Source organism: Pundamilia nyererei, unplaced genomic scaffold (assembly GCF_000239375.1).
Source record: "Pundamilia nyererei isolate P.nyererei 1_Seehausen unplaced genomic scaffold, PunNye1.0 scaffold00004, whole genome shotgun sequence".
NCBI lineage: Eukaryota > Metazoa > Chordata > Actinopteri > Cichliformes > Cichlidae > Pundamilia > Pundamilia nyererei.
The window spans coordinates 3116539-3137837 of record NW_005187405.1 but is presented as its reverse complement, the minus strand read 5'-3'; the positions used below and the strand labels follow the sequence as shown (position 1 = coordinate 3137837).

At 41.4% G+C, this 21299-nt stretch overlaps 1 protein-coding gene across 1 annotated transcript in view; it reads right to left on the bottom strand.

Annotated features, from left to right (window-relative positions):
- The window catches only part of LOC102200990 (neurocan core protein-like), a 46303-nt gene that overhangs the window by 7023 nt on the left and 17981 nt on the right, over positions 1 to 21299 (bottom strand). Inside the window, exons 3-14 of the mRNA XM_005721189.2 lie at positions 21016 to 21219; positions 19767 to 19949; positions 18955 to 19129; positions 18403 to 18530; positions 16616 to 16900; positions 15974 to 16117; positions 15739 to 15828; positions 15486 to 15643; positions 15247 to 15409; positions 8506 to 9891; positions 4797 to 4913; positions 264 to 377 (exon numbers count right to left, since the gene is read on the bottom strand). Of these exons, the coding sequence (XP_005721246.1) occupies positions 264 to 377; positions 4797 to 4913; positions 8506 to 9891; positions 15247 to 15409; positions 15486 to 15643; positions 15739 to 15828; positions 15974 to 16117; positions 16616 to 16900; positions 18403 to 18530; positions 18955 to 19129; positions 19767 to 19949; positions 21016 to 21219 (3147 nt within the window). The remainder of the gene's footprint in view (positions 1 to 263; positions 378 to 4796; positions 4914 to 8505; positions 9892 to 15246; positions 15410 to 15485; positions 15644 to 15738; positions 15829 to 15973; positions 16118 to 16615; positions 16901 to 18402; positions 18531 to 18954; positions 19130 to 19766; positions 19950 to 21015; positions 21220 to 21299) is intronic.

Sequence of the window (21299 nt, the reverse complement as noted above, 5' to 3'; positions counted from 1 at the left end):
GACACTCAGATACATTGTCTGATATCTGCAAGGCGACGCACCCTTGTGATATTGTGGTATGACACACGGCAGTAACAGATGCTGCACACTGATCAGGATTATTTCCACCAGCACAGTTAGCAACAAACCTTTCAGAGCAAGCGTCACAACGGTGAGAAGGCCAGTTTCAAACACAGACTGCAAAATAATTCCTTTCACACAGCTCGGAGTAATCTGTTATTTAATCATGTATGTGTTTGTGTGTGCGTGCACCAGCCTCTCACCTTTCTCACACATGTCTCCTCCGTAGCTGGGCAGGCAAAGGCAGAGGAAGGAATCAATCTTGTCGATGCAAGTGCCTCCATTTGCACAAGGCTCGGACTGGCAGTCGTCAACGTCTGCGGTGAAGGGAAAAAGCAGTGAGAACAGATGGGTTGCAGATCTCATTAGGGTTCAAATTAATAGGACATATTCAGCTGAAGTGATGCTGTTCAGAACAAAAAAAAAATAAAACAGTGTGGGCGTCTGCTGCCACTCACGCTCTGACACAAGATGAGCTGGTTATTAGTCCTGCTTTAAACACTGAAATGTGTCCATGTTGCTGAGTACATTATCATAATTCAGACGCGGTGTGAGGAGAATACAGACAGTCTAATCTCCTCTTACATTCCTTATTTATCCTCATTCTCTCACAGAGGAAGGCACTCTAAAAGCCTTTCTAGTGTTATTACATTCTTTTTATGCATTTACCGAATCCAAGGTTGACTTCATGTGTCTATTCTCTTCTTTTCTCTCTCTGCATTGTCTCCATTTACAAACAACTGCACGAGCGAGAAGTAGTAGGCTACACAGTGGAATGCTTTTCTTTAAATGCAGTTAAAGAACAGGCGTAAATTTGATGGATAGCCCAGCAGAAAGGCAGAGTCTGACCAAAAGATCTAGGTTCAAGCTCTTGTTTTAGCAGATCCTGCCCCCAACCTTAAGAGGCCTTAAGCAACAACAGAAACCCTTCCAGCTCTCTGCAGCTGCTTATGCTCTCTAACCTCTCTGTTTTGTTTTGTTTTTAAATCAGACAAAGAGAACGTTTCTCTACAGAGATCAATAAAATATCTCTTTATCATTATAAATGGAGGGCATGTAATCTTCCTTCACCAGTGTGGGGTTTTTTTTGACACAGAATAACAGATGCACCCCAGGACTGCAGAAATCTATTAAAACTCACAGCAAGAGTGTAGAAAGAAGGCGACTTTCAAGTTCAACAGAATTTCAAAGTATTTCCTCTCAGCTTAATGACTGCTTAGTTCCAGTGAAAAGCAGTGAAAAGGCCAGTGGCTGTGAAGAGCTAAATCTGAGTGACAGATCAGCCCAGAATGACCTTTAGCCTCATGCGAGACTTTCACACTTCAGCCTGAGTGTGATGTTGCAAAAGGATTAATTTTTAATCTGGGCTAACCTGCAGTTGTGTGTGTTTCAGGATGCACTGTGAGATTGTTTCTGGGCCTTTTTTTTTTCCTTTTATGACTTCAGTTTAAGGTCGTTTATCTTAAACTGAAGTCATGAACGTTAAACTGAAGTCATGAAACTGAAGTCAAAAACGTGCAGCTCTTTTAAGAAGAATGAAATAAAATTAGGCTGTTTTTTGAGGATGGATTTAATGACTGATATCAAGAGATTTATGCTAATGTGTTTTCTTGGAAGAGTTCCCACTCGTCTGTGTGGAAACTTTTAATCAACCAAACAATGTTGTTTGTCCCTAAAATCAAATATCAACTCAAGAGAGCACAAATTCCTAAAGTTTCTCAAAATTCACATGTTGTATTCAGAAGAAAAAACTACCTTAAAGGCACGATGTGCAGGATTTGGCTTCTGTGGCACTAAACTGACATTATTTGTTTTTAATTGGAACTCAAATTAAATGATGTACTGAATGTTGAACTCAGTCTTACATGATTCAAATCATCAAAATCACAGGCACCTGTTCCTAAATATAACAAATGCATGCGAACCCCCCGGTCTCGTTATGTAGCCTGACTTTGAATGACCTCGGGATCAGTGGGAGCATTGTTAACCACACACAGTTCAACACGCACCACTAACTCTCTCATTCCCCCATTAAAATCAGTGCAGCTCTTTGTTGTTCAATATAAAAAGTCTGATCCGATTGTCCCGCTCATCCATTATGCAGAGGGGATGCTGCTCCTCAGAGACATAATACTGCAAATTTTGCAAATCCACAACAAAGCCTTGCATCATGCCCACGCATCGGCTGCTGGCTGTCAGTTTGATTGTCTGCCTGTCCATCCGTCCATTTTTACGTGACTGAACGCACAAAACTTAGTAAGAACAGGGTGCTACTGTGCATGCAATTGTGTGTGTGCGGTTTGTTTTGTTGACTCGCTTCCTTGATTGACTTGCTGTTTAATAAGCAGAGCATGTGTTAAGTAACAAATGTGGACCCTCAAGGCAGATTTATATCTCGGTTTCAAAGGGTCACAGTCCCGAAGCGAAAGTGCTCCTGGTGTCTGCTTTGGGACGTGCAGAGACAGAATGAGGCTTGTAAGCGCTTCTTCTGAAATATTACCATGTTAGGGAGTGAGTCAAGTTAATGTGTACAGTATGTTGGGACGTTATCAGTATTCACAGCATTAATACAGTTCCTGAAAACGCTTCATATACATACATTTTTCAGGAAACACCTTATATTCCGGTGTAATGATACTGTGACGCTGACACTAACAGAGACATTAACAGAGAACGTGACTTTGGCTTTGTTTTAGACTTTCCTACATGCACATGATGCAGCAAGGGAACAGTAGCTTCAGATATTTAGTGCATGAGTATACACCTATAAACGGTTAGAGAGTGTTTCTATGGTAACCTGACCTCATTTTGAGAGAACCGAGTAACAAATTAAAAAGAAAATATGCCAGAAAGCTGTATTTAAACACCTTAACACCTAAATTGCAGAGTTATGAGCCTCAGCTGACTTGAACACCACCTGGCAGTGGCTGTTATGTGTGTCATGAATGCATTGCATTGTGGTATATTTTTTGCTGGTGTTATCTCCTTTGCTTGCATACTCTAAAACCCCTGGACAACCTATGCACTTGGCACAGTACTGGGTATGCTGCAACACTTTGAAAATGCTACAAAAAAAATCCAACACATCATTTTAGTGTGAAAATCTGATCGTTAGCAATGGTGTGTTGGACACATTTGTATTTGGGGTTCATATTAGCAGTTTTAAATATTGTTTTTCTATGAAGACACATGCAATCCATAGTTGAATCTACGCAGATGTGTGTTTTTGTATCTAAACACAATCTGATTTCCTGATACCACCAGTGGTGCTGATCCAATACCATGTAAATACAGGGCCAGTATTGTCAATACCAGTAGTGATCCTTTTAACCTGTAGATGGAGTTTATGTAAGGGAGAGCCGTGTGTCATGATTTATGAGATGAATCGTGGAAAATCTGAACAGATTTTAATGACCGCTAACTCATTTTTACTTTCCACAATAATTAGACAATACACACAACAAAGCACAACTTTGAGATTTTCATGTAAACTGGGTTTTTTTTAGACCTGGGATGTAAATGTGCCTGTCTCTAAAGGACTTTAGGTCAACATCTGTTGTTTTTAATGTGCTCTAGGCTATAAATAAAATAGACGTGACAGTCAACACAAAAAGATTCAGACATTTTTCATTCAGCATGTTTGTGGTATACTTTTTCTTTTCCAAAAGAAGCTTTTATTTAACATAATTCAGTGGGCTACATACTACACTTAGAGGAGAGAAACAAAGTATTGAGCGTATTGCACTAGTATTCTATATCCAGTATCCAATACTAGCGCTGGTATCAATACAATCTATATTTAGATTGGTCGACCACAACAACACAACACCTCGGCAGGCTCAGTTCAGATCTCATCTTTTAAGCTGAAATAATAAGTAGCTCAAAGTCAGGGACTGAATTACATGCTGAGAAATAAATGGTGAAACCGACACCTTCTCTGTCTTATAGTTTTATTCGCGTCACCGTCAGTAGGTTTTGTAAAACATGGCAGCCGGTTGGGCCTTCTGACCTTGTTCTTTCTATCTGTAGCATCACTGACTGCAAAGTCACAAATAACAGAGAACAGCAGCTTTCAACTCTATTTATACCTCTGCAAAGTAGATTAGCTTTGCTCTGCTTTTCGTTTCTGTCCATCAGCAGCACAGAAATCTATTCAATGAGAAGATTCATCAATCAAGTTTAAGGCACATGAAGCCATTCGGGTGGGAAACAAATCATTCATTTGTTGTGCTAATTTGAGTCAGTGAGTTCTGATATTATTAGTAGGGTGGGGTTTTTTTTTAACTCCTGGTAAAACTAAGCGGCCTTGACATGACTCCAGAACCTTAATCTTTTTCTTCAAGGGACAAGAAATCAATTCAGCTTACAAAATTCAAGAGGCTGTAATGATGGAAGTCTGTTTCATTGGCAGAGATTTGTCATTTCTGTCCTGGAGCAATTTTCTTTTCTTTCCTTCACATTTTTTTTTAGCTAAAATAAAAGTTCTTTATGCAAATGCTGACTTAATTTGACCCTGAGGGACTGTAACCATCAGCCGACCCTGACAGTGTGAACTTAACCTTTGACCTCTGCCTCCCATTGGCCTTATCTCCCACAGTGATGGACAGCTTGACCTTTGACCCTTCTAAAGGGCTGTTAGAGAGCCTTACTTTCTTAAATACAAACAGACACGGGGATGACTTCATTATATCACAGTGTATGTTTGTGTGTGTTGTGCATGTGTGACCGTGACCCACCAATCTCACAGTTCTCCCCAGTGTATCCTTGTGGGCAGTAGCAGGTGTAGCCCGTTCCCTGAGGAAGGCACTTCCCTCCGTGCAGACATGGGTTTGTCATGCAGGGCTCCACCTCAGCTAAAACAGACAGATGGATGGAGAGAGGTGAAGGGAGGAAAAATGGAACCGTTAATTGGCAACATTGTAAAAGAGAATGTTTTTTGTGTTTGTAGATATCATTTATTTTTTTCAAGAAAAAGCAGGTGCATCTAATCTCGCAGGCGGTGAAAAGATTTCTGTGTTAATCCTCTTAAAATGGACGGATTAAACATAATTTCCTCAATAAAATCAATGTATGATTCTGAGAAAAGAAAAAAGAAGAAAAAAGACACGGCGCTCTAAATTTTCCATCAGCGCAGCTCAGTCATAACCAGCGGTTACAACAAATGCATATCCATTTCACACTCCGTCTCTTTTCAAAGGGATCAGAAGCCGAAGAGCCTCAACCTCGCCATCCACTCACAGCCACAGTTGTCATGGTTACCATATGGAAAGCGAGCCTGCGCTCACTCCATTGAGCATAGTGGGCAGCGTGAGAACTTGAGACATTAGCCATCCTCAACAGAAATGAGGGGACCTCCCGCTGAGCGCCTCGTCCCAGCCATTCACCCCCTAAACGTGTGCGTGTGTGTGGTCCATTTCCACAATTAAAAATTTCCATATCAATTGACACACTACCACGTGTTTCTCCCCTGAGCTGCTCGTTATAGCAAGTTAAGGTCTTTGAAAACCACCACTCGTTCATCCTGGCCACAAAAGCTCGGCTGTGGGAGTCTTTGTTCTGCCAGCTCTCTCCCTGACACCGAAGGCTGCTTAGGTGGGGGTGGTGTGTGTTTGTGAGGTTGACGGTGAATGTCTTGGTGTGTGGCTTTGTGTATTTACATGGTACAATGAGTTAAAATCAATACTCTGGCTATGATTAGCCCTCAGGGTGAGATTCTTCAATAACTGATCAGAAACACACATCCTCTGAATGATCGTAACACTGCGAGCTAAAGGTTAAAGGACAAAAGAGCATTGAAAGCTTTCAACCACAAGGACCCGAGCGCAGAGAAAGAACTGTCAATAGCTTCAGCTCTGTGATGAATTTTGCGAGCTACTCCTCTCGCATCACGCTTTGAATTCTGCTGAAGTCAGGTGCTAAACCCAGCCATGCATTTCATTTAATGTACATCAGTGTGGGCTAACGTGCACTTGCACCCTCTGCATCAGTCAAGGTCACATCTTGACAAATATCAACTGCTGTGACAAGCAGATTTACGCCTCGTGTGTGTGTGTGTGTGTATGGATGTATGTGTGAAAGATAAACCTTGTGCGATTGCTCGTTCATTAAAGCGAGTGGTGCAGAAAAATCAATAGCCCGTAGTGGGAGCTGACAGAGTGGACTGCCCCTTCGCTCTGCACAGAGGCTGACAGCTCGGGTACCAACATCAACAATAAACTGGCAACAGCAAAACTGTACTCATGTAAATATGCCTACAGAGATAGGACAGTTAATCCACAGATTATGCATTGCATCTGGTAATCATAGCCAAGGGCACAGCAACAGTACAGGTTATCTTGAAAATATGATTCGTGCATAAGCACTCGCAAATAGAAAGGTGGAAACAAGACAGCTGGCTGCAATTTAAATGCCACAGAAAGATAAGAATCTGCCTAAAAAGATCCGACGTGCGTGTTTGTGCAGTGAATGTGGAGCCACATGTGTGTTTGTTCACATCTGAGGAACAATGCGCTTTTACTAAAGGTCCTTAAAGCAAACCTGAGGCTATATCCTCCTCTGTCTCATTGATTCAGCTGACTGATGAAGTGCTCTGTGATCCAGTCAGGAGAGCAAATAATGACCACCAGCATGAAACCCAAACACAAGGGACCGAGCCCAAGCAGAGGTGTGTACACGAGAAAGACGTGTGAAGCTGAACGCTATTATTCAGGTCCAATCTGCTGCGAGTGACTTCATCCACTCTACTGTTTGTATAGCAAAAAAATATAACTGTGTGTTTATGGCCTTCTGCCTGCATGACTCTAGGGTCTCTCACTCAATCAATCAACCCTCATACTGCGCACCAGCGGCCCAGATGGTTGCCCTCGGCTTCTTGTCAATACAGTTTACAGCTGTTTTCCATCCGCAGACTCCTCGCCATGCCTGCCACAGACATGAGCAGCTTTCACAGAGCAAAAATAAATCACCATAGAAATGTGTGATAGCATGATGCCCAGGGGGGTTTGAAATGCTCAGCGATAGGACGCTTTCTCTGTGCGCTCTCATTATCAAGCACAAAATATGAAGTAAACCAGGTGGCCAGCCAGCAGCTTCACTGCGCTGCGGACTTAATCATGAGTTGTGCATGGTGGGCTCATCTTCTGTTGCCAGGAAAAACAAACCGCATCTTTTGAATAAATAAGCCAGAGGCAAGGTCAGAGGGAAAGTAATGAAAAGGTAGCCTTGAAAGATAATTCCCTCTTTTTTTTGTAATCCAACAACTCACGTCTTACTTTTCAGTTTTCTCTGGGACAACTGCTTACAAAGGCACGCCTCAGACTTTACTCCAAGGAACAGGACATGACATAGGCGTGTACTTACTTGAAGGATGAAGTCGCTTCTATATTTCTCAATGGATAGACGGTGTATTATATTGCTTTGCAAATTACCCTGAAGACAATTTAATTAGTATTAATGCATTACTTAACTTTGTTATGCTGCCCAGCCAGTTGGAGCTACCATTAAAGCAGATATGATCTTTACTACAACAATGCAATATGAAGCATGCCATTCATGGTGATTATCGTACAAAAAATTACCTTTAACGATACTCATAGCATCATTGTTTGGATTTCCAGACAGCTGCTTTCAACACCCATAAAAAAAGATTTCTAATGTCCACGTCTACTTTTCACGTATTTTTAAGAAGACAGCGAGCAGCTGGTGAACATAGAATAGGATTTAGCTGCTAAAGAGCCTCATGTTTACCTCAGGAGTTAGCGTAAGCCCCCAAAAAGTGTGAATGAATGATCATAAAGACAACTCAAAGCACTAGTTTCATGGTACAGATTAGAGAAGATGATAAAGCAAGGTGAGCCTTAGGGGTGTTGGCCACCTTGTGATTGAGTTGCTACCATACGATGTTCTCAGAACCACTGCTCGATTGTTATGTGTGGTTTCAAAAAGTACACAGACAATTGGCTGATTTATGTGTTTCTTTTATATACAGATTATGGTCATGGCAGGTTTAAAGAACAGATCTTCCTGGTCCCATTTCTAAAGCGAATCTTTGAGCTTCCTAATGAGGTTTTTTATGTGGGTGGAAAAAAGACATTTGCAAACTGCCAACATCCTCAGTAATAAGTCACCGAACACAAAAAGTGCTTGTAATGGTGAACACAAAAGGTCAAAGATGAAAGAGAACATAAACTGTGATGAACAGCTATCTCAGAAAGTTGGATTCATCCTTTTAAAGCCTGCCTTTGTTTTCCCTTCCAGATAACTTTCATTAATATGTGTCTGTCTGACTGTTTGTGTTTTCTTTGCCCGATTTTCCTTCTTTTAATTGTAAATTACATACAAGAAAAATAGTTGTGGATTACTAGCAAAAGTTACATGAGCAAGCACGAAAGGTAAAGGCAACCAAAGGCATAACAAAATATCTGAAAACAGACATAAGATGCTTACATGTTGGACTGAGCGCTGTGGTGCTGATGTTGATTCCTCCTCCTCCTGTGCTGCTGCTTTCTTCCTCCATGGTGACGGGTAACAGAGCCCCTGAGCCCACAGAATGAGACCAGGCAGGCTCCTCCTCATCTGGGGGTCCCGACAGGGACAGAGGGTTATCCAGAGAGCCGTTCACCACCACCTTCTCCACTGGGACTAAGTGAAGTGGCGTTAGGGCGTCAGTGGAGCTTTCCTGATTTTTTGAATGAGGTGACGTAGCTTTGTCTCCCAATCCAACAGTTTGAGTCTCTGATGGGACGTTAGACGGGACTGAAGGTGAAAAAGATGGGGTTTGGGGATGGAGTGGAGGTGAGGAAGGTGTTAGAGTTGGAGAGAAGGAAGAGGGGATAGATGAGGGGAGAAAATGAGACTCAGCTTCAGATTGGGATGGCTTGAAGAAAGATATGGATGGCATGGTGGATGGGGGTGCAGATGGAGATGAAGATAGTGTCTGATATGGGGCATCTGAGACTGACAGGGATGACTTTTCTGCTTGTGGTAAAGCAGGGGAGGATTTGGAAGTAGGAAAGTCCCTTTCTGTACCAGATGTGGTCATGTCTATTGGCTCATGAGGTCTGTCAGTGGTGATGGTGGTGGTTGTGCTAATGTCAGCTATGGCTGCGGTTGTGTCAGCTATGGTTGTGATCATGTCAGCTGTAGTTGCGGTCGTGTCAGCTGTAGTTGTGGTCGTGTCATCTATGGTTGTGATCATGTCAGCTGTGGTTGAGGCCGTGTCAGCTGTAGTTGTGGTCGTGTCATCTATGGTTGTGGTCGTGTCAGCTGTGGTTGAGGCCGTGTCAGTTGTAGTTGTGGTTGTGGTAGTCGTAGAGTGTCCTCTCCTGTGACCTCTCTCTCTGGATCTTTCTCTGGATCTTTCTCTTGGCTTGCTTGTTCCGACTGGCCGGCGTGAGACCTGTATTTCTCCTTTTGCTTCTGCCCCGGTGATTTCTCCACTCCCCTCCTCCTCTGCTTTCCCTCTCTCCTCTCCTCTCCCCTTCTCTTCTCCCCTGCTCCTATCCTCCCCTCTGTTCTTCTTCCCTCTTCCTCGTCCTCTCCCACTGGCTCTGGAGGTCACCGTCTCCCCCCTCTTGTCTCCAGGCTGAGTCGTGGTCTCGGCATCGACACGGATCCAGGCGTCTCCGCTGGAAGAGGGGATTTCAGGTGCAGGCCTGGAGGTTATGGACGTAGGTGTCTCCGAGTTCTCCCAGCTCTTGTTGCTCTCTGTAGTCATAGATATACTGGAGGCAGCCAAAGTAGATGCCAGATGAGTGGGTGAATCTTCACTCGCTGGTGTGGTGCGCTCTCCTGTGGGACTGCTGAACCATGGCGTTCCCAAAGAAAGCAAACCTGTGCCGGGCATAAGGCAAAGAAAAAGACAAGCAAAATAAAAGTCAGCAGTGCAATTACTCCAGACAGGGAAAGGAGTTACAAAGTGAAATTCATCTTATGGATTCTCTCAGCTTTGCCAAGGGTGATAAAACAAACACTTCTAAGCTGTGTGAGCTTTACATCAGCTGTTTTCCTCCATAACTGTAGCTGCACTCTCTACACTTCAATATTAACAACACTATCTAGCAGGAGACCGAGAGAAGCCATTAAAAAAGAAGCCTCAATAGTGCTTGCCTCTATCTGTCAAACATTGGATGTCACATGGAAAAGTATGAAGTATGCGTGGAATTACTCAAACTTGATGCAGTTCATTTGTCTGAGTCTAGCGTGAAGCTTCAGAATATTAAGCAGTGTTTGTGTCTTTTTGACTTTTAAATGTCAACAAGACATAATCATGAAAATAATAAACCAAGATTTTTGTAAGGGAAAAATATCTGAGCTGGTGCTGAACAATATCGAACTTGTCACGGTCTGTGGGTTTTGTTATGGGATTTTTGGGTTATATTCTGGACATTTGCGGTTACTGATGTTATTAGGAGTCTTCTGTTTTCAGTGTTATTGTTTGGCTTTGGTGTCACGGTTATCTCGTGTTTTGAATCTTCAGTTTTGGTTATAGTCTAATAATGTTGGTAACATTCTCCTCAGTGTTTCCTTTGGCCTCTTCCTGTCTTTTCCTTTTCCAGTTATTATTTACTTCCTGTTTTATTTTGGTAGTTCATTTGCTCCTGTGTTACTGTGTTTAGTTGTACTTCCTTTGTCTCATTGTCATTAGTTTCAGCTTTTTCTTATTACTCTCCCCTGCCCACTTCACTTGAATCCCTCATGTGTATAAATAGTGTTATCTTCCCCTCAGTTCTTGTTTCCGTGTCTGTTTCCTACGTCCAGTTTTCCTCCCCTTGTGTTCCTTGTCAGTAGTGATATTCTGTTTTTGTATGTTTGATTTGGAGGCTTTGTGGCAGCCTGAAATAAAAGTTTCCTTTTCAGTTTACTTCCACCTCCCCTCTGAGTCTTCATTTGGGTCCCATTACCTCTGCATCATGGCAAAAATACTCAAAAAAATAAACAACTAAAATCTAAGATGAATCCACTATGGAAACTTTGGAAAGTACTGTGCAAACAGGGATTTTGAACAAGAGTCTCAGGGCTTTCTTTCAAAGTTTTTCTTTGTTCATTGGCTGCTTTTTCACTTGTTTTCAGCTTTTTAACCCGAGAGAAGCATCTGGCCCTTCAGTTGATCCACCTACTGTTCATTACAGCCTCACCAGAAATGGTCTCAGTGGAAGGGTGGCAGTCAAGAAGCCGTACTTAAGGAAGGGAAACAGGGAGGAAAGGATGAGGTATGCCAAATTACACAAGAACTGCACTGGAAGTCAGTGACCACAGGCCTGATGGAGTGATGAATCTAAATTTGAGATTTCTGATATAAATCTTTGTCAATATTTACAGAAGAGGTGAGGACAGAGGTACAGCAGTGAGTGTCTGCAGCCATCTGTAAAACACGGTGTAGGCTATGTGATGTTTTGGGGCTGCATTTCAGCCAGTGGTGTTGGGGACCTTGCCAAAATAAATGGAATTATGAATTCAGAAAATTACCATCGGATTTTGGAAAGGGTCTGATTGACAGTGACATTGACTATTGGCATGACATGGACTGGCCTCCCTAGAGCCCAGACTTGAACATTACTGAAGAAGTATAGGATTGACAGAACAGAACAAAAGGCAGATTACATCCAAAGAAGAGCTCTGAATGTCCTTCAAGAACCCTGGAGAACTATTCCTGAAGACTACTTAAAGAAATGAGTAGTCTCTTTGGAAAGAAAGCTTGTCTAAGAGAGTTCAATTGTGCAAACTATGTTTTTGATTCTTACATATTGTATTTCCATGTATGTTTGCACACGTTTCACTAAATCATTGCACTTATTTCCCATTTTCCTAGCAAAATATCTAGAAATGTAGGGTAGCTCATGACTTTTGCACATTAGTGACAACTATGCCACGGAGATGAAGAAATCTTCATAAAACATTTTTTATTTAAATGCTAATAAAATATCCACCACACTACCTTTGAAGCTTTAGTCAGCTTAACATTTATGTAACACAACGGATAAAAATCAACCCACATTAAGCAAAAATAATTAACATTGCGCTGTAGTATTGTCAGTGCATTGTATATTTTACTCTGGAATCCCACAGCTCTCTTCAGTGAAGGCTGCTTGTTAACATCAAAACATCCACACATACCTGACTGCTGCATCAGGCAGCGAATGCAACGAGGCAGACTTTGGTGTGAAAGCTATATAATTCTCTGATGTGGCTAAAATAAATAATTTCTATCAATAAGATGTAAGAAACTGAGAAACAAAAATAGATTGACTTGAACTCTGAAAGTTACTGAGAGATTTAAGTGCTAAACTTTAAATGCCTGTGTCATTACCTCAAAAACAGTCGCTGTTAGCTAAAATAGACGCCGCACACACAAAGATTCAGTCAGTCCAAACAGAATCAAACTGAAAAGCTCTGCACAAAAAGCCTCAAAATTAAATCAGTAACTCCAACATAGTTTAAACACACACTGAACAGAGATGCCTGCAGTTTTAAAACCACTTTCATCCACTCTGCACACACACACAGACCTGTGAACCTGCTGAACACTGACATGTTGGAAATGGAAAAAGATGATTTCCATTTCACTCCTTTTCTGTTGTCTGCTCACATTCGCAACCAAACTTGGTTCCCATGTCTAAGGTGCAAATCCCCGTTCCACTGATACACTGCTGGAGATGTGCTATTAGAGCAGCATCACACAGGAAATGGTATAGTATGTAGGTTATAGTATAGTATAGCAGCACAGTAGTCACAAATACAAGTGAGTGTCTGCTTGTCTTTGTTACTCTGTAGCTAATGAAAAACCACCAAACATTAAAGAAACACTAATGAGTCACCCAATCAAGCATAGGTATAAAAAATAATAAATTCTTATTTCTTATTTTCTTTCAGCTGCACACTAAAGATCTGTGTTTCTTTTTACATTTGTGTTCATTACATCTTTTCCTCTTTCCTGTTTAGACTATTTTTTCCTTTGTTTTGAATTTAGACAGTGTAAGTTTGCTTTTTTTTTCGGGGGGTGGGGGTTTGTGAGTTCCAGTCTTACTTTGATGATTAGTACTCTCGTGTGTCTTTGACTTTGTGTCTTTGTGTCTTGTTTAACCATCAGTGAGTGTGTGTACACTGAAGCAAATCATGGTTTTAACGAGCTATGTTCAGCTTAAATTCTGAGTCACGAAATTAGTTCTGTTTTTACCTGGCTCTTAAGTATCAAACATAAAAACATGTTATGTGGGCACACGCTACCTTTTCTGGTGTGATACCCATTATCTCTGACTGGAGCTTTAAGTTTTTTCAAGCCAACTAATGCAAGGAAAGCCCAGCTATTTTGAACTTGCTTGTAGCGCGATGACCTGGATGACTGAGAACCTTCACAGACACCTCTCTGTTTTAGTATTTACATTTGTTGTGTTGCTTCAGTCTGCTGATGTTTGCTCAGTGCCTTGTTCTACTGTCTCCAGCCTTGAATCGTTTCTGCCCTTTGCTTTTCCAGACTGACTTTTTGTTTCAACTATATCCTTGCATTTCAGAATTAAAGCTCACATTTTGTTTTTGAGCTCAGGTGTCTTGAAATTGGATCTTTACTCTGCAAACCATTACATTCAACCCATATGGTACCCAGTATGTACATAACAAAAGCTGTCATGTTAAAGGTTCCCCGGAAGAGTTAGCTGAAAAGTATAATACATTTATTCGTATAATAATGTCCATATGTGTAGATGTGCTACAGAGGTGCTGTTCCTGTATCATGATAATAATGTTTTCCATGATAAAACTCTCTTCTGGAACAAATGGTCTGCATGTGTAGTGTTTTCTTTAGTAACTTATAATATATAATAAATACATTATCAAGTGAGGTTTACTATTAGCCAAATTTAGGCTACTCATGCTGGTTTGCTAGTGACAGTTTTTTAAAGTATGAGCTAACTTGTTGGCTAATGATACCTGAGTGCTCAGATGGCATCATTGATCAGTTGCAATGTTGATTCATTGTTATGATGACATGTTGCCATCGCCATTTTTTTACAAAGGAAAAACTCAGTGACAAAAATGAGAAACAATTCAGTGACCCTACTGACCGCAGAAAGTTTGAGAACCTCTGCTACAGACTGTATCCCAGCGTGAAGAAAGCCGCCGCTTAAAGCTAGAACTCGTCAGCTGTCACACTTTGTATCAATCACAGCTTGAAAGCAGTCCTGCGGGAGTGGCAGCTGAGCTACTGTATGTCAGTGTGACTTTAATTTCTCTCCAGACTTCAGAGTTTGCTTTTCTTTCAGGAGTTCTGCTCTCCTCAGTAAAGGCGTCTGCTTCCCCCCAATGTCACTGTTTCTTAATAAACTTTGTTCCAGGAGCTTAATGCATCATCTTGTTGAGTTGCTCATCCCTAACATCACACATTGTGCGAGTTACTGAACAAATATGCTCCAAATACATGCTCATAAATATACACTGGCATTAAGCCCTGTCAGTGTTTCATAACACAGATGCTGCGGTTCTGAAGAAAAAAGGAAAAATCCAAATAAGATGTCTCCTTATGGCCTATTTCATCCTATTCCTCTTCCCATTTCTCCCACACAGACCTGAGCTCGATTTAACATCTTTTGATCAGATTTTGACAATTTTCTCACAGTTCTAAAATGTGTCTCCTAAGAAATGGCCTTCCTCCTGTCTCAGCTAGATCCCAATTTAGAATCTGAAATACTCAATTTCTCACAGTTTTGATCTGTATTTGTCTAAAAAATATATACTTTTAATGTAATAGTAAAATTCAATAGAAAACCTGATCGCAAATTAGTCTTCTCAACAGACTCAATGACCATGTGTGCATTCAGGTCTATAATTTGAGTATTTGTGTCCTTTCTTTCTTCTCTTGTTATGTTTTTTAAAGTATTTGGGGGCATTTTAGCCTTTATTATGATAGGAGGACAATTGAGGGTAGACAAATAAGCTGTGAGAGAGTGCAGGGAGAAGAAATCCAACCCTGTGCAATAGACTTATGCCATATAGAGCCTTTAGAGCTATAGCATGTCCCCTTTGTCCTGTTATTCTTAAACTATACAGAATAATAGAAATCTCCAAGTAAGACATACATCAAGGTCTGTTTACACATTTTGAGTTCATTCAGTAATAAAAGCATTTTAATGTAGTAAATCCCACTTCACTGGCTAATCTTAATTCACTGGTTTTAAACAGGACACATCCACTCACCTGATGGTGCTGTACTGGATTCCTGTGAACCCTCGTCGACCTTTTTCGTCACAATCTTCTCTTCCTCCGACTCTCCTCTCGGTGATTGGGTTCCCTCCTCATCTTCAGTCCCCACCAGATAGTTCCAAGGTTTCCAAATGGACTTGACGATTTTGGAAATAACCTAAAATTAAAGTTGATTTTAATACAAAGTCCCTGTTTCAGTGTTTAAAGTGTCCCAACAGAGTCTTAAAACCAACCTTCTTCTCAGGAGGAGTTGGATGGACTGGGGGCAGGAGAAACTCCTCAGAGTCGGGTCCAGGCTCCAGTGATGCTCCCCAGTCAAAGGAGTTCTGTCCCGGGATTAACTGGAGGGTTACATATGTTGTCGAGGACTCTGAGGACCAAGGGTCTGAGGCTTGAGACAATGATGTGAATGTTCATTTGTGCTGTCTTTGCCCATCAAACCCAGTTTTCTTTCTTATGGGAGTCAATATTAGCATTTGTACTTACAGGCATCAGCACTGTGAAAGGAGTCCTCCTCTTCTAGGTCAACCAATCCCGTCCAGTTGGAAGGTGAAAGCTCGCTGTCATCTGGTGACTCTGTGCAAAGAAAAATACACTTTTAATTCTTCTATGTCACATTAATTCTCACTGTCTACATCGACTGATTGGATGAGCAAATTTTCTGGTTAACCAGATGGTTGGCGTCACTGGTTCATGTGCCTACTGCAGATAAATGTTACACCTCTGATCGCGGTGGTTTGTTGTGAAGTCACGTCGGGACTAGCTGTCCCTGTGGAGTCAGCATCGCTCGAGCCTGCGAGGTAGCTCCAGGGCTTCCACAGGGAGGTGTAGATCTGAGAGATGGAGCCTGTGTTCTTCACCTTACCTAAGAAACACGGCAAAGAGATTTGCTGTTTGTGTGACATTCACTGAAGGTTTTTGCCTCTAAAAGCTTTACAGAGTTTTAATTTTGACGATATTAGTCAGCACAAAAGCCCAAACTGACAGCTGAGCATCCAGATATTAAACTTAAGCATACCCCGTCTTTTCCCTCTCTCTCTCTCTTTCTCTCCCACAGCTTCTGTCAATCCAACAGTTTCTCAGATATGAATCAGAAACAAGTGTTGCCATAGCTACAACATTGGCAGTGACATTTATTGTCATTGTTCCTGCATTAATAACACTCAAGGCTTTGTTTGGGAGTGATATGTTAATCACATCTGTGTATGTAATCATGCCTGTAGTCATTATTAATTCCTGTATGGGAAATAAAACAATATTCTATGTTACATAACCTTATCATACTATAAATTCACTGTATTGATGTTTTCTGCTGTGTTAATACTTAATTAAGAAACATCATTTGACCCCTAGGCCACCATACCTCTGTAGCAGTAGGCATCATATAGTGCTGTAGTGTTGTCAGCGGTGTCATTGGGCGTGACCGTGCGGACTCCTGGCTCTGTCCCTCCACAGTCAGCACGAGGCCAGGTCACTGGGTAGCGGACGCTGCCATCAGACAACCAGCCTGGGGCACAGCTGTCCAGGCCGGCCCTCCAGGCCAAGTACAGCTGCCCCACTGTGGCCAGCTGGCCCCCAAGGGACACACAGCGGTCGGAGGCAGAAGAAAGTGACAGTCTGCCTGGGACCGAGGAGTGAAACACCTCGCCTGGAGCAGGGAAACAAAAGAGACAGCAGTGCCTGTCAAATTTCTAATAGGTTAAATAACTGAAATGCCACATAATGTTATATAATAGTGCTCGAGGTAAAATAATGAGGCTGGTGGTATTCTAAAGTAAAGTGCACCCTATGATTTAACAGTTTGTAGAACCACCGTTAGCAGCAATAACTCAATAACATTATCTGTACGACTTTTTCAGTCTCTAACATTATTATGGAGGAATTTCAGCCCACTCATCCATAAAATGTTGCTTCGTTTCATGGAGGTTTGCAGGGATTCATTCATGCACAGCTCTCTTGATGTCCCACCAGAGCATTTCAATGAAGTTGAGGTCTGAACTTTGACCTTTGATTGTTTTCTTAATTTCTCATTGTATTGTCACATGACACAACTTTAGTCTAAAATATTTTGGTATAAAGATGAGTTCATGTTCAACTCAGTAACTGCAGGTGTCCAGGTCCTGTTTTTGAGATGTTTGAGCTAATAAGCTGCGTTTGAATTTTGTGCATTGTGGCCAAACATCTCCACTTTGGTCTCGTCTGTACAACAGACATTGTTCAAGAAGTCACGTGGTTTGTTCACAGTTGCTCAGTCTTTTTTCTAATTGTATTATCGCAAACACTTAACATGCTAACTGAGGCTTGCAGATTCTGAGACATGAGTCTTGGGTTTTTGCAGTTTCTCCGAGTGTTGCACGGTCTGACCTTGGGCTGAATTTGCGGGGACCTTCACTCCTGAGAAGATAGAGGCATTGTGATAACACACCTGAAGAAAACCTCTGCGTTTATACACTTGCTCCAGATCAGTTAATCAAGTGGGTTTGATTAGCTGCACCTGTCTGTATCTTACCATTTTAATTCCCATGAAAACAGTAAGGTGCACTTAGTTTTTCACAAGACTGAATATATCTTACAGAGGAGGTGGAGGAGAAAAAAGTGGATAAGGAAGACTGGCACATGCACAGTAAAATATATATGTGTGTGTGTTTTTTTTTTTGTTTAATTTTTATTTATTTTTTTATTAGTTTGAGGGCAGTATTTAGTTTTTCACAGGACTCTTTGTAGACCTGGAAAATCTTTTTAAGTTTTTTGGGGGTTTTTAGTTTCTGCAGCACGTGTGGCTTAAAGGCCAAAATTCCTACTGAAAGTATTGAAAATGTGAATATTTTTATATAAAAAAAATGCAAATAATAAAAAATAGGGAGCCATGATTTTGTAGCGCATGAACTTTAATGGTGTTTTTTTTATTGTTATTTTGGATTGCTGACTTTCTTTCACATGTGTACATGTGGGTTTGGTCTGTGTCTTTTCACTTGATTTGTTGAGAACAATAAGAACACTTAAAAAAAGTCCTGACTTATCCCTTTAATGTTGTAGCAGAATATGATGCAAACCAGCCAAAAGCTGTGAGAGCTCTTGATGCTGTTTTATATCTTCTCTTGTGTGTGTGTGTGTTTGTGTGTGCATGAATGTGAGTGTGTGTTTGTGTACCATCCAATTCTTTTGCAAAACAGTACACATCAAACAGCTCTTTTGGGTCCCTCTTCCCATAATTCCTCACTCCAGCAGAGTACTCCTTGTGTCCGTAGCAGCCAAGCTCTGGAACCTGGACAGCATATCTGTGGAGACAACCATTTGGGAGTGATGTAAGTAACTTTTTGCTTTTGTTTCAAAATAATAATAACTTGAACGTTTTACTGCGTGACAAATGTGTTAGATCACATATCAAAGTGTTTCTTTTCATTAAGATTTTAAATATCAGTAAAGAATAAATTCTTATTTGCATTCTCTTTTAAAGGGTAAGGGATTAGAATAAATTAGAATAAAATTAATAGCAAAGAAACAGCAACACAGAAAAGAACACGATCTTAAAGTAGATGAAGCAGCAAAAAGAACTGAGGAATATTAATAGAGAAAGCAAATGATCCAAGAAGAGAGGAAGCAAACAGGATAGTCATTAGTTTCAGTCCTTCAAAGCGCCACAGTGTTGCAGAAAGTGCAAGCAGCGAGCAAGAGAAGAGAACTTATTGATTGTCTCCTCACCGAACAGTCTGATCATCCAACCAGCCAGCAGAACAGCTGGCGAAGTTGTCATGGTACGCTGCCCACAGCTGGGCCGGAGTGGCGATCTGAGCCGAGTTTTCCTGACAGGCTCGCTGGGCGTCACTAAACGAGAGGGCGTAACGAGCGCTGGGAGACCGGTAGTGAAACACCACACCTACACAGACAGACCCAGAGACAGGTGGCAAACTGTTTTAATTCCTTTTAATTTGACAGATATACCAACACAGTCAGAATCAATACATCAGGGGAATGTAATCAGCAAACATGTTATTAGGGGCCACAAACAGATCAAGCAAAGATACTCTAGTTTTGGCTGAAATTTCACACATGAGCACACAGAAAAAGAAAAAAAAAGTGAGAGCGAGAGAAACCGGTATTGGTATTCAGTGCAAACACTTTAATTAAATGAATAACACAATTATTCAAGCGGAAAACCAGATAACAAAAACAAAACAAGCACAGAAAGCATGACGCTACATTAATTAAAGCAGTCATTATAATATCGATAGAGTGAATCAATGTTATTAATGCTTAATTAAATAAAAAAGCAAAAAAAAAGTGGTTTGGGGGGATGAGGTGCTTCTGTTTTAAAAGCTGCCATTATCTGTTTTACATTAGCACAACAAGGCTTGGCTGCAATAAAATCAATTAAGCTGGAAGAGGAATTTTAAAGCCCTTCGAGTTAATGCACTTCACCCTCTGTGCATCACTTGTGCTTAACCTATATGTTTCCTTTGGGGCCCTAAACGTTCCTCACACAGAAATCTCTCGTCGGCGGCTGCTGCACTTACCGGACACCACCAGGGGAACAGTGTCCTTCTCATAGTCGTTGCCCATGACAACCTGACAGTGGTAAGTGCCTGAGTCGTTGGTACGGAGGCTGGAGATCTCCATGGTAGCATTCAGAGGGTTGGCAGCGTATCCTGGCAGCATGATGCGACCACTGAAAGCCTTATTCACCTTGATTACATCGCCTTGGGCACAGAAAGAGAGGTTTCATCATTAAAGAGATTTTAGAGGTAGAAAATAAACTTTGCTACATGTTTGCGTTTATGGATTTAAAAGCCTTTGCTACCAGCAATGGGGTGACCCACTAACACCTAACTGTCCAACAAAGTTAGAACAGTTACCCCCCTGACATGGTTTTTGGTTTTTAGTCTTTTCTCACCAGTTGTTTGAGAAAGTCACTGTTTGCTGCAGAGATCTGACATTTAGACAGATCCACGATCTTAAAGGAAGTATGTTTTGTCCTTGATATCTCTGCTTCCTGTTTGGGATTTATGTCTCTAATTTCAGGTCCTCCACTTCCTGCCTTTGTTTATTTCCTGCCTGTAAGCACCTGTGCCCCTGTTCTGCCCTGGGCAAATGTAGTCTTTGCCTCCCTCCTAGTATTTGTGTACTTCTTGTTGAGCGTTGCAGCATTTAGTTAACCCCGTGAGTCTCCAAATTATAAACTGCACAACATGTTAGCAAACAGTTTCACGTTTGCATATCAAACACATACAGAACAACATTAGCATTCATTTTGTGCTATATTTCTTTCTCCACCTGATCTCTGCTCATTTCTGAGGTAAATGTGACTTTTTGCTGCTGAATGCTTTATGCTATGTGCTAGCAATTTTCTACAGTGCGTTGTAAGAGCTCTTTCACTGAAAACAGCTGGCAGCTGTGCCCGATAAAATGTTAAGTTGTCTGCTGTATAGTACCCTGTGGATGGATTTAATCAGCACTGCTCAGGCAGATTTGGACATTTAGAAGCGCAGGTTTATTTCACTTTTATTCCAGGAGCTGTTACCATCAGCTTGTTAAGATCTTTCCCCTCTTTTCTTTTGTGGCCTTAAGATAAATTCTATAAATACTGCAGCCTGGCCAGCTGAGTCAGCTAATATCTGTGAACAACACTTCACACATACACATTTGATCTGTTGTTGATACAAAACTATTGATTAGTGTAGCTTTAAGTCTCACTGGGTATTCTGACTGAATAAAGTCAGAATACTGCTGACTCAGTGAAACAGGAACATTAGGTTGTTGTTTTACCTTTAGCAGAAAGCACAGTCTGCTCCGAAGGAGCACCTTGTCCTCCCCCTGCTAGCCTAGTACGAGTCCACAGGAGGTGAGGAGGGCCAGTGGAGGTGCTGGTCTGGAGGGTGAAGACACAAGGCAGAGTGGCTTTGCCTGCCAACATTTGTTGCACTGTAGGATGAGTGATCCTACGCATGTTCACAATGGAGGAGGTTGCACCTGGAGAGGATGAACAAGAGAACAAACATGATTATGCAATGCGTTCAAGGAAATTTAGCTTAGAAGAAATTAAAACAATG